This window comes from Podarcis vaucheri (genome assembly GCF_965113315.1).
Source record: "Podarcis vaucheri genome assembly, chromosome: 6".
Classification (NCBI taxonomy): Eukaryota; Metazoa; Chordata; class Lepidosauria; order Squamata; family Lacertidae; genus Podarcis; species Podarcis vaucheri.
Genome location: NC_138764.1, coordinates 89152397 through 89179158, shown reverse-complemented (window position 1 = coordinate 89179158; position 26762 = coordinate 89152397). Strand labels below are relative to the sequence as shown.

Sequence of the window (26762 nt, the reverse complement as noted above, 5' to 3'; positions counted from 1 at the left end):
TCTTTCCCCCCTCTTCGCTCCGCTCAACAATCGGGCGCTTGTGCTGAGAGAGAGAGAGAGGAAAGCCACAGGGCCGCCTTTTGGCTCCAGCACAGGGAGACGTCATGGATTCCTGAGTGTGGAAGTTTGCAGGAAAGCCCTCCGTTTAGGAGATGGAGCCAATCCAAGGGTTTCCATGGCGCTGGGCATAAACAGGAGGAAACAGTGAGGGAATCCCGTTATTTTACAGCATTCAACGACTATAAACACTCGGCGCAGGGAAGGAAGTGGCCTTTCCCTCTCGACTTACCCTCCTCTCGGGGCACGCAGAAGAAGCGCCCTCCGCGCGCTCCCAGGACCCACGCGCGGACCCTCCACGCGAAAGCGGCCGGCCAGCTGCAGCAGCAGGGCTGCCCGCTGCGCGCCTATGGTCTAGAGAAGAGCAGCACCTACATCCATAAATATAAATATATATATATATCTTTGCTTCTTTCTCTCTCTCTCTGCATAGAATAGCTTTACAACCATCCAAATGCAGAGAGAAACGGCGTGCCGGCTGGTGCACTACCATCACATCATGAGGTCTGTGGATCAAGGTAGAGTCCTTGCATTTTTTTATTTTTATTTTTAAATGGAGTGTTTGAAACTCTCTTCTTTCTCTTTCCTCCGCTTCTCTATCCCTGGCCTCGATTGTGCCGCTCGCGGCTGAGGAATCTCTCGCGCAAGCTTCGCTGGGACAGAGCGCGGCCAGCTGCTCGCTCGCTCCTGCTGCCGCTTCCCTGCTTGTTCTCAGGGCTGCCTTCCTTTGGGCGCAGCGCTTCCCGAGGGAGCGAAGTCCCCTTGCAACCGGCGGAACTGAATTCCGCCGGGACAGGGGCTGTCAAAAAGCGCCATTGGTTTCCACGGGACATCCCAACGGGACCCGCTTCCTAACTTCTGGAGATGGTGATGTTCGAGGGAGAAAATAGGAAACAGGGCATTCCCGGGGTTTGGGGAAGTCAGGGTGAACCGCCACCTAACATCTGACATGCCCCTTTTCGTGACTGGGGATGGTGACTCTAGTAAACGGATGATTAATGGCGGGGGCTGTGCAAGAGCCAGCAGCGATATTCCTGCCCCCGCTTCACATTTCTCCTTGGAAGAAATTCGCTCTCTCCAATCTACGCTGAAAGAAATAGCCTTTCAACTCTATCCAGCCTCTTACAAACCCATCATCGTAGTCGGAGAAATTCGGGTTTGTAAACAGCCGGTCCGGTTTAACTCTTGATTCACTGTATTTAGAGGGTCAGGGGCCTTATCTATACATAATCTGAAATCGTCCACAATTTCAGGGGTGGGGTGGGGGAGCTATCGTTTTAAATCAACAGCTCCCAGTCCCAGCAGAAGGTACAGTATATGTATATGTATATGTATATGTATATGTATATGTATATGTATATGTATATGTATATGTATATGTATATGTATATGTATATGTATGTATAGATGGGTAGTTAATATATATATGTATACACACACACATCTACTTACATAATATACGCGTGCTTTTATTAAATATAGATATTGCGCATCGCTTTGATATTTTTGATTATATAGAGGTACATTTTTTAAAAATATAAATGCGTGATATGTGTATGTCGACAGGGGATATTTTAAGATTAGCCAGAGGGCTCCTGTAAACCAGGCAATGTCAGATGATCCTGGCCGTGTTTACTCAGAATAAAGCCCCCGCGCGTTCATTGGTGTTGCTTTCACGTAAGTGCACCTTTGCATTTTTACGCGGAAGTAGATTCCAGTCATTCCAGCGGCGTTTCCTCCCAAGTAAGCATGCTTCGGCTCGCAGTCCTGCGACTCCTTGCCCTCAGTGCCCCTTGCTTGCCTTAGAGGGCACCTACCGGTACCCACCGGATGCACAAACGCACCTTTATTCTTCTTGTTCCAGTTTTGCTCGTCCCACACCCAGCCAAGCTAGGTGGAGAAGCGGGCAGACGAAACATTCTGGCCTTCGACCCGACCGCGAAGGCTTCTCTTGGCCTTCATATTACCCTCCCCGTTTTATAGGAGAAGATGGCATCCCACCAACCCTCTCCCCTGTTTCCTGCCCCTGCGCCGCGCAGCCAGCCGGGGAAAGAGTTGGTGTCCAGACGGTGTCCAGTGCCGCGCGGCTTCGCCGGGGCGCTCTGGGTCTCCGGGGCGCATGACGCACGAGAGAAGCAGCCATTGGGCGAAGTGGAACCGGCCGCGGCGGGAGGAGATCCCCTGCAGGCTGTCTGGGAGTTTTTGCCGGGAGTATGGAGCCTATGCTCGCGCTAGCTCACATTGCCTCCTCCACGTAGCGAGAGTTCAGGGGTTCCTAAGGGCAGGGGAGATTCAGCAGGCAGGCTGGATGTAGGCTTGGTCGTGCTCCGCGTGAACGGCACCCGTGGCCAGAAAGAACTACTGTAAATTAAATTAGGTCTGCAATCAGAGCTAACCCCCCGCTGGAGCGCGGTGGGTTTTAGGACGGCGCTGGAAACATTTATTTATTGCATGTGCAGTATAGCCCACCTTTTCTTCGAAGGTGGCGTACATGGTTCTTTCCCCTTGCAGATTCATATAATCCGCACAACAACCTTGTGAGGTAGGTTGGGCTGGGAGACGGTGGCTGGCCCAAGGGTCACCCAGCGAGGTCCATGGTCGGATAGGGGATTTGAGCCCTGGTCTTTCCCAGGTCCTAGTCCAGCACTCTAAATACTAGACCAGGCATAGGCAAACTCGGCCCTCCAGATGTTTTGGGACTACAACTCCCATCATCCCTCACCACTGGTCCTGTTAGCTAGGGAGGGTGGGAGTTGTAGTCCTAAAACATCTGGAAGGCTGAGTTTGCCTATGCCTGCACTAGACCATACTGTTAGGCAATTCAAGAAAAAATAATGGCCTGGTGTCTTTATAAAGTGCCTGATCCGAACTTTGTAAACTTATCCCTAAATCCAAGTATCATTTGAGCTGTCCAGGCAATGAGGAATCCTTGGTTGGGAATCAGCAAACTCTGATTGCCACCCAGGATGACTATTCCTTTGCATGATTCCCTGTGTGCCAGTGGGTCTCTCAGATACTTAGAATAGGAGTGGGCAAACTGTGGCCCTGCAGATGTTGTTGGACTCAACCTGCCCCCAACCAGCGTGGCCAGTGGTCAGGAATGGTGGCATCTGGAAGGCCACAGTTTCCCCATCTGGCTGGGGATCAAAGGCAGAGATCAGGAATAAAGGAGTGATGGGTTTAAGGGAAGTCCACGGCAGGTCAGGTGCAGCTGCAGCAAGGTTAGGGAGTGTGATTTGTGGGTGCTCCTCCCCAGCTCCTGTTCAAATGCATCAGCTGCAGCTTTCCCCCAGCATGGAGTCTCAAGGTGGCATGAAAAGCTGGTGGAGGTACTGCCAGCAGCATCTCGAGGGAGTGATTGACGTGAAAGGGGCTTTCATTCTCTCTTCCCAATGCCTGTGCATGTGTTTCTCCCCCTGTCCACAGAGACCATCCCTAGACAGCAGGCTCACAGTTGGGTAAGAAGAGTTGGTGTGGGGAAAAGGTTGGAAGAAAAGCAAATGGAGGGTTGTGAATTTGTGGGGAAGCTCTATACTTAGCTTAGTCCCTGGTTCAATGTCCAGCATCTCGAGGTAGGACTGGGAGAGAACTCTGCCTGAAACCCTGGAAAGAGCTGCTGGCAGTCACTGTGGGCAATAGACCAAGGGTATGGCTCATTTTAAGGCAGCTTGCCATGTCCTATGTTCTCCTACGACTGGGCAGAGTAGGCAGGCAAGGTCTCCCTTGTATGCACAAACAACCTGTCCCCTAAGCAGCACAGCAGTTCCTCTCCCCCATTAAGCAATGCAGAATAACTTCTCCCTATTAGGCAAAATTGATCTGGACCTACTTTCCCATTTATCACAAAGCTGATCAGAATATTCACTTTTTCCCAGTTTTTAAAGGGTGGGGAAATGTTCTTCTCTTACACTTTTCAACCACTCTGCTTTTGAGCATGAAAGGTGTGACTAATTAATCAAAAATACTTAGCCTTTATTAACCACAACAATCACATTTATATAGTTGCTGTTTTCCCACCATAGTAAGCTTATTTAGTTAGTTAGTTTCAATGTACTGTCAGTTTATAGATTAAAAATTGAATACACAACGTCCAATAAATACACCTTAAATATAAAATCTAAAACCAGGAGAGGCGGCGGGGGACAGAGAATAGCATCAGTGCAACAGATCTAAAAAGTACTAAAATATTTAAGATGGAATTGCCTGGGGAAATAAAAAGGTCTTAGGTTGGCACAGAAAAAATAATAATGTAGGCACTAAACAGGCATCTCTGAAGAGGATGTTCCACAATTAGGCTACCCAAAATTCAAAGGGTCTGCCTTCTAAGTAGCCATTTCATTTGGCAGGGATACTTGGAAGATGATCTCAGAGTCCAGTATACATGGGAAGAGATAACCTGCCCCAAGCTGTCTTGAGCTTTGAAGCAAGGATGGCGAACCTATGGCTGTCCAGATGTTGTGGCAGCCTCAGCAAGCATGGCCAGGGATGGTGGAAGCTGCAATCCACCAACATCTGGGGGACCGTATGTTCTCCATCCCTGCTTTAAAAGTTGATGCCAGGACTGGAGCTTTCAAAAAGGGTTGGACAAATTCATGGAGGACAAGTATTCTAGCCATGATGGCTCTGTTCCACCATGCTGTCAGACACCATGCCTCTGAATACCAGCTGCTGGGAACTGCAGGGGGACAGTGCTGCTGCAACCATGTCCTGCTTGCAGTCTTCCTACAGGCATCTGGTTTGACTATATCAGCAATCTTGCAGTCCTAGTCTGACCACCTGAAGTGTGTGGGTAGTTTTCAACAGCAGCTCTATGATATAATGCATCACAGTCATTGGACGAGAGGTTATCATTCATAATTGGGTGTGTTAGCCTAAGCGGATAAAAGGCACTTCATGCACACACTGCACAACATCAATTCACTAGTCATCATTGTTATTCCTGGGTCTGTATTGCAGGTGACAAATAGAGGATGAGAGAAATATGCCTTGCCTGTTGGTTATGGCTGTGGAGAAACTTGAACCAAGGTCTTCCTGGCTTGTAGCTCATACTCAGCTCCCACTCTTCCCTGGCAATCCAGAAGTGTTGAAGCAGTTAAAAGACTGGCCTTCCAGATGTTGGACTCCAACTCCCATCAGCCTCAACCAACATGATCAATGGGCAAAGATGAGGGGAGTTGTAGTTCATCAACAAACGGAGGGTTAGATGTTCCCCATCAGCATATTAAGTGGTATTATCTAGTTCAGGTTATGTTAAGTACTCTATGTTAAGTACCCTAACTCCACCTTCCCCATCCTGGTGCCTCCAGATGTTTGAACTACAACTCCCATCCCTACCCATTGGCCACAACAGCTGGGTCTGATGGGGGTTGGAGACACCAGGTCAGGCCAGGGAAGGCTGCTCTATCTGCTCAGAAGGAAGTTCCACTGAGTTTATTGGGGCTTACTTCCAATGACTTTTTGCAAATAATTATGGGAGCTGCAGTTTGTTGTGGGTACTGCAAATTGTAGCTCTGTTAAGGGGAAACTACAGTTCCCAGGATTCCTTGGGGGAAGCCATGTGCTTTAAACATGCGTTGGGTGTGCTATAAATGCTTGGTGTGGATCTGGTTAGAAGGTCATCATGTGCTCTGTAAAGTGAGGATTAGAATCTGCTTTGGTGATTCTGAATAGAGAAATGGTAGTTAGTCTGGAGCATGCAGTATACATATATCTGTGTGACCTTAAAAACCTCTGCATATGGGCGAATCCCATGGAAATCCTTCACATCAGGGGTGCCAACTTGAATAAAATATGGGGGGGGCAGGTAAGCCTTGCCCTGCATAATGCGCACTCTTTGACTGGCAATGCCTATTAACTTTGGGAGGGGACAGCCCCCTCAAATATTTTATTGGAGGGTCGGAGGGACCTCAGCCCCATGGAGTTGGCTCCTATGCCTCACATATACCCAGTGCTTTTTTTTTCGAGGGTACGCATACCCCTAAACATTTTGTGACTCTAAGTTGGGCCTCATTGAGTGGCAGTATTTCAATGAGAGTAGGGAAAAGAGTAACCCTAAATATTATTTTTATAGAAAAAAGCACTGCACCTATGCACGCACGCAGTCCTTTAATATCGAGCCTAGAATATTTTGCTTATGAGAAGTCATATTGAGATGGAAAAGGATAAAAGATCCCTGAGTACTGTACTAATATTTCCTTCCTAGCGCGCGGTTTACGCATCGCACAGTAACGCTGCAGAGAGGCGTGTGGCTTGTTTCATCAGATGAAATAAGCTAGCGAGAGAGGCTTTCTGCAGCAGGCAGAAAAAAGACAGTACCTCAGCCCCACCCTGGCTGCTAAAAATAACTGCTTCATTCTCTTCTACTTTCACCTCCTTGGATAAACGTCCCAGCTCTCGGCGGCCGAAACTAGCTCCGCAGTTTAGATTATTAAACTTGCACCCAAATGTTGTTGCCCAGTCGTAAAACGCGGCCGCCTGAGGACAAGTCGGGATCCCTTACTGTCCGAAGGGGGGAGAGGTCTGGATTCACCGCGGCAGACGGGAAAGCAGCCAAAGAAAAAACCCCTCCTCCCTCTCAACTATTGGTATAACCCTTTCAGGCACGCGAGACAGGTAAAAGTGAATGAAGCATCTCTCCCTCCCCTCCACCCCCCCCCCTCGACGCCCCGGCGCGCTTGGTTCATTCACAATGAATTGGGCGAGCGAATCCCCTCGGTTCTGTTCAGTAAGCAGATTTCAAACCCATCCAATGCTTTTTGGCGAAATTCCACCTCTCCGCTGGTCGTCTCCACCCCGGCACGGAGAGCGGCCAACGGCTGGCAGAGGGAAATATGTGGCGTGACTCGAAGGGGCGGGATCCCGGCGGAGCATTTGCGGGAGAAACTCTGGAAGTCCGCCGAGCTTTCCCGGAGTAGACTTTTTAAAGTTCCCTTAGCAGCAAGGAAGGATTAGCAGGGGCGCTAAAGAAGGCAGCTAGGGCAGCGTTGGGCTTCTTCCTGCCTCTGTGGGCCACACAAGCTTTTACGTATTTATTGCATACTAGTTCGGGCTCCCTTTAACAAAAACTTGCAGTCTACTGCACAGAAATTAAATGGGTTAAATAAAACAAAATTTAAAAAAATGAAATAAATTTTAAAAAATTTAAATAAAATAAAAAAAGCAATGAAATGCAATACAGTGGAGAATAAGAAGTAGGCTAAAACAGATTTAACTTGGTGAAACAAATTTAAAGGCCTGGGAAAATATAAAAGGGGTTTGGCTCACACTAATAACAAGTTAGTGACATACTTTAGAGTGTAATTCTGAGACACAGCTGAATTAGACTCTGTGAAATTGGATAATGGTTGAATGCTGGGTTTTATTAATTAGTTATTACATTAATACCCCACATTTCCTTCAAGGAGATCACAGCAGTGTGTGTGGTTCTTCTCCTTCCAATTTGATCCTCACAACAACCCTGTGAGCTTGCAGATAGTAACTGGCCCAAAGGCACCCAGATCTCTACTGCACCAGACTGGGAGAAGAAGTGATAAATCCACATTTGTCGCCTGCATTTTTACAGTTTAACAAATTGATTTGTGAATTCTGGTTAAGTCGTATGAGTTGTGCCAATGTGAGTGTGGCTGTGGCTGATTCATGCATTCCTTGCGCCGTGCGATTTTATGCATGTTTGCTCAGAAGTAAATGCCACAGGTTTTTAGTAGACTTCCAGAGCAACCTAACCCACTCGCTGCTTATGCCGGTTTGTGTTGGGGTGGGGTGAGGTTTGGCTTGATCTGAGGTGTCTCATCTTATTGGCTCTGCTGGCTGAACTGGCCTCCCAGGTCACTCCATGAGTGTGGAACCTTTGCCTTCCCACACCAAGCATGCAGGCAAGCAGAAGACCCACTGGCAATATTCCCACCAGTGGAAAGCCCCAAAACAGAGTTCCAAGGGCAAGGAGAGGGCCTGTCAAGGCTTGATCATTGCACCAGCCTGGAGCTGGTGCAGGGATTAGGTCCAATCATCCTGCCTGCACTTCTGCTGCTGTTGCTGCTGCCCTGAGAAACCAGGAGATGGCGGGGATTTAGGAGTACTGCCTAATTCCCAAATAAGTGTGCATAGGATTGCAGCCCAGCTTCCCCAAGAGTAATTTGTAATTTCCCCCTCACTAGAGATGAACAGCTGAGTTGGTCAAACTCAAATGGTGACTGGGAAAATATGAGGATGTTTTTTATACATGTAGTTTTTTTAAAATCCGAAAGGGATATCCTTGTTAGTTCATCACAGCAGAAATAACAAAGAAAGCATGTGAGAAAGTGGGTTCTGGGGCACAGACGCTTATGCCACTATCGATGCCAGGCCACTCTAAGGGTATTTTGTGCCCTGGGTGAACTCTTGAGTGACCATCTCCCTCTTCAGTCTGGAACAATTGTTATGTTCATTCCAGAACAATTAGGCTGGGCCTCATTAGCTGCCTTGCCCACAACTCCTTGAATATGGGAATGGAGTAAAGTGAGAAGGGGAGGAGACACACACACACACACACACACCCCTGGTCTGCCACTTCAGACTTTGTCCTGCTTCTCTTTCCCACAGAAGTAAAAAAAGGTAAAGGTAAAGAACCCCTGGACAATTAAGTCCAGTCAAAGGTGACTATGGGGTTGCTGCCCTCCTCTCACTTTACAGGCCGAGAGAGCCAGTGTTCATCCACAGACAGCTTTCTGGGTCATGTGGCCAGCATGACTAAACCGCTACTGGTGTAACAGAACACTGTGACGGAAACCAGAACACACGGAAACGCCATTTACCTTCCTGCCGCAGCTGTACCTATTTATCTACTTGCCCTGGCATGCTTTCAAACTGCTAGGTTGGCAGGAGCTGGGACAGAGCAACGGGAGCTCACCCCATCATGGTGATTCAAACCACTGACCTTCTGATTGGGAAGCCCAAGAGGCTCAGTGGTTTAGACCACAGTACCACCAAGTATTTGGGGTGGAGTCAGTGCAAGGTCTGATACTTGGTCCTGGGTTCTGTGTTTGTATTGTTGGTTGTCAATGAAAGGCTGGTTATCCACATGCAGTGGGCACTGAGAGACAGGTGCTGAGTCTGTCCCTAGTGGCAGACCTTGGTGTCTCAGTTTTCAGTGGCTCCCTGTGCGATGTCAAAATCCGGTGCTGCCCTGCCTGTCACCTTCCACTGGAGTAATAGTGGCAGAACCTGCTCCAGTGCCCCATAACCTCCATGCCTGGTGTGACCCTCCCTTAGAGCCACCTCTGCTGCCTGCCCCCCCCCCAAAGAAAACTAAAGTGGATGCAGACTGGCAACAGCTCAGGGTGCAGTGCATGCAACTCTCCCATCCCATCAGAATGAAGTGAAGAGACGACCTGGAGCTGGTCCTGGTTCAGGCAAGCCAGCATGAGCGATGGTCTCCCTCCCTATGGGGTGGCTCACAACCCCCCCTCAAAGAAACTGCTGGGCTGGCCAGGCAAGTCTAGCAGAGAAGTTTCTCAAGTTCTCCAAGTGGCTTGGCGTCAAGAGATTTCGGACCACAACTCCTATCAGCCCTAGGGATCCCCGCCTCTGCTCTTTGGGGCCAATGGAAGCTGTAGCCCCACAGCATTTTGGGATGGCGCCCAAACACTGAACACCTCCTCCTCCTCCTCAGCACCAGCCTCTTTGGCTCTGACAAGATCTCTGAAGCTGGAGCTGCTATTCTTCCTGCCAAGACCTGCTTGGGAGTTTCCCCTCAGAATGTGGTGTCACATTCTGGATAACAAAGACAACATGAAACTGACAGTTGCTTGCTCTTTTACCACCACCATCACCATCAGTTGCTGCCTTTCAAATTTTGCCACCCAATTATTATTTTTTGCCACCTAGTGGTTGAACTGGTTCTGTTGTTGTTTAGTTGTGTCCGACTCTTCGTGACCCCATGCACCAGAGCACACCAGGCACTCCTGTCTTCCACTGCCTCCTGCACTTTGGTCAAACTCATGTTAGTAGCTTCGAGAACACTGCCCAACCATCTTGTCCTCTGTCGTCCCCTTCGCCTTGTGCCCTCCATCTTTCCCAACATCAGGGTCTTTTCCAGGAAGTCTTCTCTTCTCATGAGGTGGCCAAAGTATTGGAGCCTCAGCTTCACGATCTGTCCTTCCAGTGAGCATTCAGGGCTGATTTCCTTCAGAATGGATAGGTTTGACCTTCTTGCAGTCCATGGGACTCTCAAGAGTCTCCTCCAGCACCATAATTCAAAAACATCAATTCTTCGGCGATCAGCCTTCTTTATGGTCCAGCTCTCACTTCCATGCATCACTACTGGAAAAACCATAACTTTAACTATACGGACCTTTGTTGGCAAGGTGAACTGGCTCTAGTCACCATAAATAGATTAGGGAGAAATCTAATCCCCAGGCCAGCACCAAGGAGATTTGCATTGCTCTGCTAGTCTTTAACGTGTCACAACATTGCCTTTTTTCTTTCTTTCAAAGATACCCAAAGGAGGCCTACACTTAAAGAGAATGATAAATAAATGCACATCAATAAAGCATTACAGTTCATGTCAGTGGGGCTTACATCCAAGAAGGAGAATTGTTGTCCTAAAAACACTTAATGTTGGATATCTCAAGCTGCAATTCATTGGCAAAGTCTTAGCAAAAAAATCACATTTGAGAGACAAACGGAGTTGAGCAAACTTTCTTGCTCAACTAAAATAATTTCGTCACTCGCCTCTTTGGAGAACTGGCTTGGGATAATAATATCTTCGGAAGTCTTTCCCACTATTTGGCTTAATATATACTTTTTATTATGATATGTACATTCCATTGGTTTTCAAGGCTGCCTTCAGCATTTTTAATGGGAACATGGAGATCATGAGTAATTTTTCCATTGGCTTTTCTTACCCACACTGTGCCTTAGATTGGGAGAAATATCTGTGACTCAGACCGACCCCCAAATTGATTTTTTTTAAAAAAAGATGGACTTGAAATAAGATGCTATTGCTATATGTCTATGTTCTTTCAATGTGTGTGTTTTGCTTTTACCAGTATATAATTATAATGGGCTTCCCTCTTGGCTGGAAACCGTGATGTGCCATTAACTGATTGTACGCATATTCTCTCCAAACTCTTAGTTATGCCAGGGTTCTGTATCAGCAGAAACTCTCTGCACCATAGGAGCCAACAATAAAATAGTTGAGGGGCCTGCCCCCCCCCCAGGTGATGGGCATTATCATTCAAATGATGTTCGTGCACCGTGCTATGTGATTTATTTTTCAGAGTGGGGCTTACCTGCCTCCCCCCCCCCAATATTTTATTCAAGATGGCACCCCTGCTCTGCAAGGTATATTCTTCCAAATCCAAGACCATCCGAGGCCTTATTCGGGGCCAGGTATCCTTTGGCCCTCTGTCCCTGGCTATTGACCATGATGGCTGGGTTGAGTCCAACATCATCTCAAGGGCTGCAGTCCCTGGCATAATTCATACAGGATAAAAGTGGCAGCCTGAAAATGGTGCCACAGTGATGTCGTGCCTCATGGGAAGTTGTCGTCTGGTTGTTTGGCCATCTCTGTCAGGCCAATGTTCTCTTACCTGCTTTACATTTTCAGACAGAAATCACTCTGGTGGATATTGCAACCTGTAAAGAAAGGTAATAGCAGAGTTTGGCATCACCAGGCCCCTGCTAAGGCTCACCCAAGCCACAAAAAGGGACCCCTGACCATTAGGTCCAGTTGTGGCCGACTCTGGGGTTGCAGCGCTCATCTCGCTTTATTGGCCGAGGGAGCTGGTGTACAGCTTCCAGGTCATGTGGCCAGCATGACTAAGCCACTTCTGGCTAACCAGAGCAGTGCACAGAAACGCCGTTTACCTTCCCGCTGGAGTGGTACCTATTTATCTACTTGTACTTTGACATGCTTTCGAACTGCTAGGTTGGCAGGAGCAGGGACCGAGCAATGGGAGCTCACCCCGTTGCAGGGATTCGAACCGCCGACCTTCTGATCGGCAAGCCCTAGGCTCTGTGGTTTAACCCACAGCACCACCTGCATCCCCACAATAGGCTTGCTGCTAATCTCTGGAGCCATCTGTTGCAGTTTCTCCTCTTCCTTGTTGCTGCAGGTTCACCTGCCATCTCTAAGTGGCCAAGCAGTGAGAAGAGCAACAGATGGCTCAGGAAGCTTTGCATGCCTGGTCTCCTCCCTCTGGAAAATGGTGGATGTCGGTCCCTCAGGGAGGAGGGCACTCAGTACCACTTGCCCAATGGCCCTTAAAACCTGGAACTGGTACTGAAAAACCAGCTCCTTAAACCTGATTAATGAGAACTGTGCGGTTGGATGGGGTCAGAGGGCCATTAAGTTCAACCCGCACTGCTCCAGGGTACTATCTTCCACACATCATGCCTCATATAAAGTTAACCCAGACCACCATGCAGAGAGCAGGTGATTCTGAGTGACTCAAGCGAGTGAGCCAAACCACAAAGGAAGTGTCACGGAGTCACTAGCCAATAGGCGTCAACTTAATTGTAATCCTTCGTATGGCAGTCAGCCTCAATTAATGGATTGCGTTTTAGTATGATGAAATCAGCTCAGCCATTTTGTGCACTGAGTATTTTGTTTGCTTCTCTTGTGTGGTGGGAGGTAATAATAATAATAATAATAATAATAATAATAATAATAATAGTAATTGCCAGACTTGATAAAAAACTAAAACTCACCACTAGAGGGCACATTCAAACAAAACATTCAAAATTACTGTATCACATGATTATCAGTTCAAAAAGTGATAATATATGATTATGAGTGTGCAAACATAACTTTTATTAATTTACCTCTTAAGGAGCTATTATTGGGGTGTAACTATTCAGTGAATAGAAACTGGAGTCTTTTTCTTCATTGGTGATGGAAATATTGATGGAGCACTAAGTATTATATTGAAAATATGTATTCTGAACATAAACAATTATTTATTATTATTTCTTCGTTATATCACAGCCTTCTTTGAAGGAATTCATATCAGTTTATATCTCACCCACCTTGTGAGACAGGTTAAACTGAGAGTGATGGACGCTGGTTCGAGGTCACTCACATCTTCATGACTGGGTGGCAATTTGAACCAGTATCTCCCTAGTCCTGGGCTGTGTAGACACTGTGTGGACACTGTGCCTTTAAAGCACATGGGCTGTGTAGACACTGTGCCTTTAAAGCACATTCAAAGCACAATCTTTCTCTCAAAGAACTCTGGGCAAAAAGAACGCTGTGAGCTCCCCTCTCACAGAATTAAATTTCTCAGGACTGCTTAACAAACTACAGTGCCCAGAATTCTTTGAAGGAAAGAAGGTGCTTTGAATGAGCTTCAACGGTATAGTGTGTGCACAGTCATGCTCTGACACTGACCTCTTCACCATGCTGGGTCTCAAGCAAATGTTTACATGCTTCATAACTAATCCTCTATCTTTAGTGTGTAATAGTGGAAGAAAACCAGCACTAATTTTGACCCAGTGGCTTTGCAGACATCAAAAAGTGCTACCCCTTGATGAACATGAAAGGCAATTATTGCTTAGTAATCAAAATGTTATCCTTGCACTTCAGTATTGTCTCATCTCCTAAGGGATACTTTCGATACTCATGCATGACGTAGTGCTAAAAATAGTATCATGGGTGTTTAAAGTTGTGTGCATGGTTAATTCTGCATGAAATGAAGGAACTGCCTTTTAAAACATTTGAATGACAACCCCTATTTAACCTGATCATATCAGGTGGCCAATCTTCCTCCATCATAAAGGTGTACCTATATTACCTATCTTCATTTATCATTTCTGTAGGGAATCTTAGCACCTGAGACCATATTCTAGCTTGGGGCTACATCCTAGGAAGTGTTGGGTGTGGTTTTGCTAAGTAGACAACCACATTCAAAAAAATTTATATGCATGAAAATCAGTATGATTCATCATTATAAAGATGCGGGACTGTTTAAGAGCTAGTTTAAGTGCCTCTTGTGAAAAAGCCTGCAAACATGACTTAAGTCTAGTCTGTTTGCTGTCAGCATCTTCTTCCTCAATTCACATTACCCTTTACAGAGCAAAAATAAGGACAGGCCCTTGAACCCAAGGACCTTACAATCTGAATATTGGCAGTGGGTCAGAGGGCAGCAATAGAGAGCAGTAACAAACAGGAGGAAAAGGAACAAGGGCTGGCTGAGGATTATAGTGTTAGACAGGCATGCCTGTTTTGCTGCTGTGGTACATGCTTGGCTCTAAGACATCTAGGGCTCCTCCATGCACTTGTCTTGGTGGAACCATAGATGTGCATCTAACCATCAATACATGCATATGTTTTAAGACTGCTGTGAAAATGAATATGAAGACCAAGTAAGCTCAGAAGTCCTACTGCTAAAGTTTTATAGCTGCAGTCAAAACATGATTGTGTATGGAAGTACAGTAAGTGTGAAAGCACTATAAACGTTGGCTCGTTCTGTTGCTGTACTTTGTTCCATTTCATTTTTACGATGCTGATTATGGGAGGCCACCCACAAATGTCATACAAATTATAGAGGGCTAGATTATTGCTGACTGAAAGCCCTGGGATTTAAAAACACTTAAAACACTTAAAGATACTTAAGTGTGTGAATTGTCACTGTAAGATGGGCAGCCTTGTCCTATTGTCTTTCAAGAGAGCTGATGCTGTGGCAAATTGTGGCCTAGGCTGGTCTCCCCCCCCCCCCAGTTTTCTGGTTCAGTGTTTGATGCGATAGTAAAATAAAATTCTGGAAGTAACGATTTCCCTCAAATCAATTCAAAGGCTTTTAAGAGGGACGCGGGTGGCGCTGTGGGTTAAACCACAGAGCCTAGGACTTGCCGATCAGAAGGTCAGGGGTCCGAATCCCCACGATGGGGTGAGCTCCCGTTGCTCGGTCCCTGCTCCTGCCAACCTAGCAGTTCGAAAGCACCTCAAAGTGCAACTAGATAAATAGGTACCACTCCGGCGGGAAGGTAAACACCGTTTCCATGCGCTGCTCTGGTTCGCCAGAAGCGGCTTAGTCATGCTGGCCACATGACCCGGAAGCTGACCGCCGGCTCCCTCGACCAATAAAGTGAGATGAGCGCCGCAACCCCAGAGTCGGTCACGACTGGACCTAATGGTCAGGGGTCCTAAGGCTTTTAAGAAAATGTAGCAGCTTTCTCCAGTCTCTTTTATACCAATATCAAGTCCTCTCTTGGCTCTCTGGTGCCCTCTGGTCATCATTTCCTCTTGTCTGGTCAACTGGACTGTACAAGCCACTCTAGGATTTGGTGAGAGTACACGTGAAACAACTGAAATGGCATGCCATTTGTCTGTGATCATAGAATTGTAGAATTGGAAGGGACTCTGAGAAATTCTTTCCTGAGGATAATTTTATTTTTGTTGTTATTATTGTTATTAGTCCCCCTTTTTCCCCAGCAAAAAAGAACTCGAAGTGACCTAGAAAAAAAAGTTATAAAGAAGTGTAAAATCAGGGGGGAAACCAACCCATACCACACCAGTTTTTGCCGTTAAAACCTAAGGTACTTGAGGTATTGGGGTCCTCAGCTGCACAAGTCTTTACAGGTCAAAACCAGCACTTTGAATTGGGCCCAGATGCCAAGCCTTAGATCATGCACAGCAGCTCACCATGTCTTCCCAGCATCCTTTGTAATGTTGCAAGGGATTCTGGGAGCACATCTGGAATCACTCATTCTGCCTTTCTAGTACTTCTGCACCTAATTTCATATAGAGATAGGCATGTGTAAGCCACACTGAGCCTGATTTACTCATAAAGGCAGCTTATAAAGAGTTTAAGTAAATAAATGCATGAATATGCATGCTTTCATCTCCCATGTTTGTGTAAAGACATGGGGTGGAGTTTGAAGGCTGTTCCATAATGGTTGATATTTGATTTTTTGACAATTTGAGGATATGATTTGATTGTGTTGACACAACACACTGTCACACTAAGGCCAACTTTTTAAAATACAGCCTCGCATCCCTCGAAAATCCATTCCCACGGCTATACGTCTCCTTCCCATGTTTACCAGTCGCCCCCACTACCAGCACATACAAAGAAATTAAGGAAAAAATACAGCCACAGGCTAAACACAGCTCCTGTGCCATTTAGCAGCTGCATGGCAGGAATCAACCTCTGTCAGCACACCTCCACACAAGGAAAAACTTCACCTGATGGATTTCTGCATCTCCAGAGGGGAAGGTGGGTGGCAATTCGACAGACGCGGGTGGCCAAACGAAAAGGAAAAGACAGGGCTCCTGCAGCTTTAATAGTTGTGTAGAAGGTGGGATGTTGCCCAGTCTTGGCCCTGCAAAAGTGCCTGAGCCCTGCCTTCTGTGTCTAAACACCCTATGCTAGCCTTAATATTGCACACCACCAATGACTGCATGCTCTGCCCTTTTTTAAAGTATATTTTGGAGCACAAATCAAAGTGTTGGTGCTGACCTTTAAAGCCCCAAACGACTGTATACCTGAAGGAGCATCTCCACCCCTGTTTTTCAGCCTGGACCCTGAGGTCCAACTCCAAGGGTCTTCTGGCGGTTCCCTCCCTGCAAGAAGTGAGGTTACAGGGAACCAGGCTGAGGAGGGCCTTTTTGGTGGTGGCACCAACACTTTGGAACATGCTCCCATCAGATGTCAAGGAGATAAGTGGCATACAACCTTCAGAAGACATCTGAATGTATAGGGAAGTTTTTAATGTTCCATGTTTTGCTATATAAGTTGGAAGCCACCCAGAGTGGCTGGGGCAACCAAGTCATATGGGCGGGGTACAAATAAAAAAATAACAGAAACGATTAATGCAACCTCTTTCCCTCTGATTCAGTTCTCTACCCTCCCCCCCCCCCCATTTCTCAGACCATCCTTCTCCAACCTGCTGCCCTGAAGTTGTTTCGGACTACAGTGGTACCTCGGGTTAAGTACTTAATTCGTTCCGGAGATCCGTTCTTAACCTGAAACTGTTCTTAACCTGAAGCACCACTTTAGCTAATGGGGCCTCCTGCTGCCGGAGCACGATTTCTGTTCTCATCCTGAAGCAAAGTTCTTAACCTGAAGCACTACTTCTGGGTTAGCGGAGTCTGTAACCTGAAGCGTATGTAACCCGAGGTACCACTGTACAACTCCCATCGCGCCCCAGCCAGCGTGGCCTTGCCTGATGGCTGGCTGGGGCCGGCCGCGGGACTTGCGCTGCCGAGCATCCTCAGGGCACCAGGTTGGGGACAGCTGCCGACCTCCGCTCGAGGCTGGGGCGGCGGCTGCCTGCGCTCCTCCCGCCGCCGCCGCCGCCCCCTCGCCGGCTGGAGGCCGGTCCCGCCTCCCGGGCGCAGGTGGCCGCTGCGAGCAGGAAGTCCCTACTGTGCATCTCGCCGCCTTTGCGCTCTCGGTGTGCAGCGGCCGCGGCGCGCCAGGGGCCAGGAGCCGAGCTAGGGCGGGCCGGAGGTGGCTTCCCCGTTCGCCTTGCGAGCGCATCTTCGCTCACACGAGACCCGGGGCAGGAAGCTCGGAACTCGCTCCTGAGAGAGTCAAACGGGCTGAGCGGGTGGGGAATCCCAGACGCGTAAAGAGAACCTCGGACTCCACTGAGAAAGGGCTTTGCATTTGGGGAAGGGAGGCGTGGGGCGCTTGGGATTTTTCATTTCATTTCATTGTAGAGGGGAAAGCGAGAGTTTCCTTTCCCGCTTTCCTTTGGCCCCCTTTTCACAATAAAGAGGCCACCGACAGATCTCCTGATGGCTTCCGGTCCAAAAAGTTCTGAGCCGAACTCCCAGCCCGGAGACCCCGCTCCGAACCCCAACATCAGCCCTCAGGAAGAGCTGGACTTCTCCATTTTATTTGATTATGACTACACGAACCCGATAGCAGGTTTGTGGCTTCTCGCCTCTGTTCTTTCTTTCATTTCATTAAGTCCTCCTCCCCGCAAAAGACCTTGCTGCGGCTGCAATGGATGCTACCTTGGTGAATTCATGGCTCCAAAGGGGCAGAGATAGCGCTACCTGCTATCATGGGCGGGTGCCTGGAATAAAACAATGTTTTTTTGGCACTTGGTCAGGGAACTGTCTGTATCTGTGAGAGAGGAAAGCTGTACTGCGCCGCACAGGAAAGAGTTGTTTTGTCCAGTTAGCACTAAAGAGGGCGACAGGGAAGCGTTAGGATGTTGGCTGGAGTTGGATGGGAATCACTTGTGGCAATGGAAGTTTACCTTTCTGCCACCAGCCTTCCTCTGTGGCTACATTTTTCTTCATCTCTCCAAAGGGATGAATGATCAGAAGTTCTAATTGCGCAGGTTCTTATAAGGATGAGCAACGCGTTAGGGGTGTGCGCGTGTGGCAGAGGTTTTAAGCAACTAAGAAAATAAACGATAAAATATACTGTCACAGCACTGCAGCAGATCAGAGGGCTGTTCTCTGCCCAAGTATTTAACTGTATTGATATATAATGTGATTGTCTTTCAGCTTGTGGATATCATAGTTTAATGGCACCTGTCAGTTGTATTGTAGTTATTAGGACTGTTACAATATACAGTACAGACCCATAGTGAGCAATGCTGATTAGTCTGTAGAAATGGCAACAGTGCATACATTATTATGGCTTCTGTTGTTGTTTTTTAAAAATTTAGCTTGCTTTATGGTGTGGATTGAGTAGCTAAATGACAGGGCTGTACTGCTTTGTACAAAAGCACATGCAATTTAACATGTTATGTGTGTAAGAAGATGCCATGGATACTCAGATAACGTCTGTGCTAGGGCTATTTACTTATGTTTTTGGCGGTTCTTATTTTTTATCTCTAAGCTGCCTTGAGTCCCATCAGGGAATAAAGCAGGGTATGTATGTATGTATGTATGTATGTATGTAGAAAGAAAGGAAGAAACAACCAACAACAACAATAATCATACACGTTCTCCAAACAATTGGATGTCATAAAATGCCCACATCTTTCCCATGTTTTGTGTCATCCAAAGTAAATATTGCCCACACACTTTTGAATCCACTGAGAGCTGTATTCTGCCTCCAATGTGAAAGCATGCTAAACATGCATGACTTCATGGTACATCTATGTTTGAAAAAATGTCATATATGAAATAGTACTGTAGGTACTTTTAAAGAATGTTAGAATCCAGTATCTGGCATGGAACTTGCCTGCTGATGCAGGGTGGTCATCAGTTAACCCATGGTCGACATAGTGGTCACCAGTGACTCCACACGTCACCACTTCATGCTGATACCCTGAAGTTTTATTAAGCTTTCTTGAGCCAGGACTGCATATGTTCTGTACCATATTTTGTTAACAAAACTGGAACGTGATAGTCCGATCCGAACACATGAAAAAGACAACATGTTGCACTATGGGCAACATCCAGTTATTTCCACCTGTTTGCAAAATGGAAATCTGCTTGCACAACGGGACTTCCAGTTTCTTTTCTTCAGCCCTCATGCACACATACCCCAAATCTGCTCCACAAGGTCCACCAAGCCTTTGGAGCATCTTTTGGGGGTGCATGGGGGAGGAGGAAAAGGAGCAGCCCCTTTACACAAGTGGTCATTTTTTCATGCTGCGTTGGGTCTCATCTGTATTATAGCAACCTGAAATGATAACATTATTTCCCATCATTGAGTAGTCACTTTTCTTTCAAGGATCAGACTACATGAATAGGTTTTACACTGCAATCTGAAAAAAAGTCCCATGGAGTTCAGTGTGGCGTACTTCCAGGAAAATGGGTATAGGATTGCAGCCTTAATGACCCCCCCCCCCGGAAACGGTACAGCTCCACCTTACAGTGGAGTCTATGCTGCTAGTGCTGCTGATCCAACTTGCCACGAGTGAATTTGTGACCGAATCCTACCAACTGGTACCCTAACCAATCTTGCCTTTCAAACAATGGGGAAGAGTGCCCATCTAGGAGCATTGGAAGCTGCCTTGTACAATGTCAGACCTTTGGTCCACCTAGCTCTGTACAGTCTACACTGACTGGCAGTGGCCCTCCAGGATTTCAGGCAGGAGTCTCTCCCAACCCTATTGAGATGCTGGGGATTGAATTTGGGACATTCTGCTTACAAGGCAGACACACTGAGATATCACCCTTCCCCAAAAGAGGTGTCTATGTGTGTTCATCAAGGAGGACTTTTATGACTTGGGCCCTAAGACCTGGAGCCTGAAATGTAGCACCTCAATTGTGATTCAAATACAGACCACCAAACTCAGACAAGCAAGAACATGTAGGGAGATATTCTCTACTGTAGCCCCATTATCCTTTCCATAAACAATTAAATTAAAACTTGAACTTCCTCCAAGCCAATGTCTGGCTCTGATATTTGGTGTGGCTTTCTGTGATTTCATTATTATTTCTCCACTTACCTTTTTGGAAACACACACTTTGGAACCTTAGAATGGAACATGATGTTACAACATTCGATGGCCTGCTTGAATGTATAGCTTGAATGTATGCTTATAGCAGAAGTTGAGAACATCCTATGCTGATCTTCACTGGATCCCAGCTCGTGGCTCAGTCAGTAGAGCATGAGACTCCTAATCTCAGGGTTGTGGGTTTGAGCCCCACATTGGGCAAAGGATCCCTGCATCTCAGGGTGTTGGACCAGGGTCTCTTCCACCAACAGCCAGTGGTAGATCTGGACTTATCACTAACAAGTGCAGTTCAACATAGTTTGAATGTATCTTTTGAGTACGTAGTGATATCAATATAGGATAAGTGAACTTTTACTATTTTCTTTTGAATGGAAACAGGAGGTAGCACAGCTGAATGTGCTTTACAGTAATTTTAAATACAATAAGTAGCATTGGGATTTCAATCTAAGACTGTTAAAGGTGCATTATGGCTTTTGAGCACGCTGCTATAGTGAGTGTAGTGAAGGGTGCCGTTTGAATGAGTGAAGGCAATGAACGTGGCTAAGAATACTCTAAAATCATGTACTCTTACAGTGCCAAAACCGTGACTGAGAATATCTTTTCCAGTGCAATAAAAGCAACTGTAGCTGCTAATTTACATTTTCAGTGATGGATCAAGAGAAATTAGCCCGTTTAATATTTTTTTTTTGCAGAAGCCTATGAAGCTTGTGTGTGTAAATTCCTTTTATGTTTGTTGTAAGAAAAAGTAAAAACAAAAACAAAACAAAATACAACCGTGATTTTTTTAAAAGCAAAAGCAAAACCAAGGTTAAAGTCTGAAACTCACTTATTAGGGAGCCTGAAACTTCGTTCTGGGTAAATCTGCACAGGATTCTGTTGCAAATCCCTTCTACCTTGCTAGCTTTATACAGTACATCTGAGATATTTTTAAGGTGTTGTAGTGAATTTTAGTTGAATTGGAAATATGTGTGTGCATGCATCTTTAATAGCACAGTGCTTGCGTAACGTACCAGATACGGTGGTTTGTTTTTTATTTTGTTATGTATTTTGGGTTCTTATTTTGTATATGTTGTGAACCACTCTGTAATCTTCAAGTGAAGGGTGATGTACTAATCAACCAACCAACCAACCAACCAATTAAATAAATAGGTAAGAGACTGAGCTATGAGCTGAAAAGTCCCCTGTTCAAATCTCACCTCAACCACAAATCCACTGTCCTCCAGGACTAAGTCAGGCTTTAATCTTAGGAGCATTTACTAAGACGCGGGTGGCGCTGTGGGTAAAACCTCAGCGCCTACGGCTTGCCGATCGCATGGTCGGCGGTTCGAATCCCCACGGCGGGGTGAGCTCCTGTCTTCGGTTCCAGCTCCTGCCCACCTAGCAGTTCGAAAGCACCCCTAAAGTGCAAGTAGATAAATAGGTACCGCTTTCTAGCGGGAAGGTAAACGGCGTTTCCGTGTGCTGCGCTGGTGCCGGCTTGTCAGAGCAGCTTCGTCACACTGGCCACGTGACCTGGAAGTGTCTCCGGACAGCGCTGGCCCCCGGCCTCTTAAGTGAGATGGGCGCACAACCCTAGAGTTGGACACGACTGGCCCGTACGGGCAGGGGTACCTTTACCTTTACCTTAAACCCTACTGACCTCGATGGGACTTACTTCTGAGAAAACATGCTTAGAATAAGTGCAAAGCAAAGAGTAGTTGATGGGTAGGTCTGTTATTTAAACACACAGGAGTTTTAAAGCACAAATCGGTCATTTCTCCCAGATGCACACAATGCATTTGTTCATGGCGATCCACACCTTTGCACTGCAGTGTCCTTGCAAACATCCAACATATGGCACTTGAATCACACCCACACCTGTGGTATTGGGGCTTGGGTTCAAATCCCTGCTTTAGTCACAATAAGCTCTATGAGTGACCACCTTAACCTGCATTAAGGGGTTGTTCTGAGGATAAAATGGAGTGGGGAACATATGTGTCACCCCCCAAGTTTCTTGGAGGAAGGAATTAACAGTTACACACCATTCTAATATTGCAATGATTGTGTGCCACTTCTTGCCCACACTTGATGTTGAGAAGAATATGGCGTTGTAGAGAGTAGAAAGAGCCCTCCAGAGACAGTTTTACTTGTACTGGATGCCTGGATACTGTGATTATTATTAATTTTGTATATTTTCAAGATGGAAATAATTAGTGTAAGGGAGATCACAACGAAACTTATAATCTGGAGGACATTCCTTGTCTTTCAAAAGACACCATTATGAGTCTGTAAGTAATCCTTTATACATCAGTGATCTTTAATGTACTAAGATTAAAGCATGTTTACAAAGAGATGGAAATTAAAAGAAGAAGAAGAAGAAGCTTCAGTCCACATGTCTAAGTGTGCCTGGCAGTTCTGGAAGTTGACTGTTTCCTAACTGATGTTAGTTGCATCTGAACTGAAGCTGCTTACTTGCAGTTTTGGGATGTTCGCCAGAAACGTAACCATAGCAGAGGGTCATGAACCCAGGCCTTTTCTTCTTCCTCTGAAAGTTCTCATACTGCATCCAAATGATGTTTTCCAACTTGGATGGAGTGGAATCATTTAAGCCTCTTTGGATGCAACTTTAGGTTGGTTCACATGCGTGTATTCGTCTGTTGAAGCCTGCAACAGCAGCAAATGACTTGCATGTGTGAATGGGTCTCTGCATATCGGACACTACAGACAGAACGGTCATGTTGTCTGAAGTCACCTTGAATTCACTGCTTCTCGGTAGAGTAAGTTCTCACATTTAGCAGCTGGCCAGGAACTTGAGACATCCAGTGATATATGCAGGGATGGGGAAAGCCCTAAGAAAAGACAATTTAGCCTGCAACTCCCACCTTGTCTTGAGGCCAGGGAATAAACGTATTAAATTGCATCCCATTTGGTTAGACCAGTGTTTCCCAAACTTGGGTCTCCAGCTGTTTTCAGACTACAATTCCCATCATCCCTGACCACTGGTCCTGCTAGCTAGGGATTATGGGAGTTGTCCAAAAAACGGCTGGAGTCCCAAGTTTGGGAAACATTGGGTTAGAGTGCAAGGTTGGTTGTGTGTGAGAAATTCCTTGTCCCTCACCCTTCCCATTTCATCCCTGTGTAGCCCCCCCAGAAGCCTGCCTTAGGGTTGGGAGACTCCCAAAAAGGACTGTGATAAGGAGTTGGGGGGTGGGTGGGTAGAATTGGGCAGAGGCAGATTGCAGCCTTATCCTTCCCCCACTACTGCACTCCAAATTCCAGGCCTTTCCTTAGAGCCCTCCAATCCTTTCAAAAGTCTTTTGGAAGGGCACAGGAATCTGCATTGGGAGGAATTGGTGGGGAATCCCATTTGCACGTATGCTTTAGTGAATACTGCATATACAAGCTCCTGTACAGATATTCTCGTGTGATTACGGCAGGCATAGGATATCCCAAGACACACACCCAAGCTGCAGTGTCATAAAGTAGTTAAGGGAACACTTGTCTCCTACCTGTGCTTCCTATGGGAGGATTTCTTTGCATGTTCAGGATCATTCAGGAGTACTACATGCTGGGAACAAGCAGCAGGCTATAAATCACATCCTGTTCGTGAGCACGCAAAGGCATCTGGCGGACTACTGTTGTGAAGATCAGCCTTCCCCAACCTGATATCTTCCAGATGTTTTGTACTACAGCTCCCATCATCCTTTTCTGTTGGCTGTGCTCTCTAGGGCTGATGGGAATGGTTGTCCAATAATGTTCAGAGGTGCCATATTGGAGAAGGGTGGACTAGATGAACCTATGACACAGTCCAGTAGGACAATCCTTATGTTCCTATGACCTTTACTTTGAGGAAAGTTCAGACCTCTGGTCTAGAATGTTCAGGCCGGTGAGTCGTAAGAATGGGATTTTTTAAGATGGGGCTGTAGTTTCTCCAAGCCTAGTTCTCACTTGGCAGTGGACTGTACCATTTCAGGTGAAGGCTGTCATAACCAAATGGTCCTCTATAGCAATAAATAAATAATTCCACATAAGGTGGAGAACCAGCGTGTCAGGGAAAAAACTAATGCATCTTCTCCACATCTAGTTCTATGCAGGGTATTTTGTATAAAGGAACAGCCAGCAATTCAAGCCCTCACTTGCCGCCTGAAGTGGTAGGGCCCAGCCATCGTGTGGCCCAAGTGATAAGGTTTCCTTTGATACGTTTATCTCCACTGATAATTTTTGTTCCTCTCATAAGAAACTATTCTCCACAACAGTTGATCAGTGCTAGCCATCTCATGCAACCAACTGTCCACGACGTTTTATTAGTGCTGGCCATCTCATGCAGCCAACTGTGGCAACATGATAAGAGATGGAATAGCATGATAGCAAAAAGCATTGAGCTGGAAGTCTGCACACCAAACCTCACAGCTGCCACAAACTCAATTAGGCAGGTCTCTAAGCTTGACCCCCTCACCTCCATATGCAACATGTGGAATAATGCTGGTCTGCCTTGCAGTGCTGTTGTAAGGATTACCTTGAAACTGTACATGAGGGATGTTGAATACTTGAAATGGATGATGATAACTGCAGCTTCTTTCCTTATTAGTCTTAAAAAGTTCCTGTTAGAGTTTCTGTAGTCTGGTGCTTATGAGTACACTTCCCAGGATGCCCTGGGTGGGGAAAGCAGAGGGGGGAAAGAAGGATAGAGAAGTTGGTGGGGTCTGCAGAAATGTAATAATGATATTTTAAGTTTGGCAATCCAGCCTAGTGTTTTGACCTTGATGTGACAAAGCTACCGAGACCAATTCATAATTTAGATCTCTTAAAAAATGCCACACCCTTAATTCAAACTTAGACCTTTCCCTCAGTAATCAGACTCGCCCAACAGTTTGTGCAATCCCACCCCCTCTTTTTTCTTTAGAGTCTCAGGGTAGGGGGCTATTCTTGCTTGTAAATTGCAATTCTTCAGAATGGGCATGTGATAATTGTTATCTGATCTTAATCACTAGCTCATAGAATGGATGCAGGTGACGTCTTGTATCAAACAACCTTGTCAGAATAAACGACAAGGCAGAATGATGCCTGCTGGGCACTTTCTGCCTTCCCATGGTTTGCTGTTTGTGCTAGGATGTGAAGATCAGGACAGATCGTTCAAAAGGCAAAATCAGGAGCTGGGAGGCAGAAGGCTGGGTTTGCTAGATGTTAATTTCAAGTAGCATTTTGAAGATGTGGACACCTAGCTAGTTCTAGCTGAGATCTAGCTTGTGATTGGTAGCAGTGGTTATTGCAGGGAAGTGTCGCTTTCTGCTGAAATTGCATTTTGTGGGGGGTTTTTAAAACAAAATTACAGATAAGAGTAAGCATTTGTTCAATCAAACAAGAGCATCTAAGACTTCTTGGTTTATGTCCTTGGTTTTCTTCACGCTCCTCCCTCCAGATAGACAAAATGTGTGACATGAGGTTCTACTTTAAAGTAATAAATGCAGTGGAAATGCTAAGGCTTAAACAGAATGTTTTATTCAACAAAATTAAGGGCAGTGAGAGAATACAAATGCTGCAGGCACTTGTGGGTAAAGTGAAAATACTATTTTCACACATTTCTCAAAATGTTGCTTCCTCCCATCCCCACCCCCTAACATCAATTTGGGTAATTGATTGCAAGTTAAACTATTAATTTTAAGAAAAGCAGAGCACACTTAAGTAGGCACTCTAATTTTATAGTCTAAAATGAAGTGTGCTGGGTTGTTTTAACTGTAGTATAACGCCAACAGCTACTGTATGTCTGCTTTTAGTTGCCTTTGTTCTCAAGAGTGCTATCTTTAGTTTGTGATTACAGCTAGATTATGGATTACAGAGATCCCATCATGGGAGTGGTTGTGTCTCCAATTTCATCCTAAACTGTTTCATGCTAACTGGCAGAGGTGCTCTTAGCAGAATCTGCAGTTGCCATGTTACTCGGAGGAGTAAAAAGGTAAAGGTACCCCTGCCCGTACGGGCCAGTCGTGTCAGACTCTAGGGTTGTGCGCTCATCTCGCTCAAGAGGCCGGGAGCCGGCGCCGTCTGAAGACACTTTCAGGTCACGTGGCCAGTGTGACGAAGCAGCAGCTGGCGAGCCAGCACCAGCGCCGCACACGGAAACGCCGTTTACCTTCCCGCTATAAAGCGGTACCTATTTATCTACTTGCACTTAAGGGTGCTTTTGAACTGCTAGGTAGGCAGGAGCTGGGACCGAACGACGGGAGCTCACCCCGCCGTGGGGATTCGAACCGCCGACCTTACGATCAGCAGGTCCTAGGCACTGAGGTTTTACCCACAGCACCACCTGCGTCCCTTTTGACTCGGAGGAATAGCCTTCTAGAAAACCAGCTTCTGCCTTGAATTAGGTTGGGCTG

At 46.4% G+C, this 26762-nt stretch overlaps 1 protein-coding gene across 7 annotated transcripts in view; it reads left to right on the top strand.

The window, feature by feature from the left end:
• Window positions 1–275: 275 nt before the first annotated feature.
• The window catches only part of NFATC2 (nuclear factor of activated T cells 2), a gene marked incomplete at its 3' end in the record, with an annotated part of 141388 nt that continues 114901 nt past the window's right edge, over window positions 276–26762 (top strand). For 2 of the 7 annotated variants that reach the window (XM_082225896.1, XM_082225895.1), the window contains exon 1: window positions 276–575. In XM_082225896.1, coding sequence (XP_082082022.1) covers window positions 512–575 — 64 coding nt within the window. In that variant the 5' untranslated portion in view covers window positions 276–511. Of the gene's footprint in view, window positions 576–17428; window positions 17910–18255; window positions 18361–26762 lie in introns of those variants that run through there. The other 5 variants (XM_082225898.1, XM_082225892.1, XM_082225894.1 and 2 more) reach the window with 5 other exon arrangements.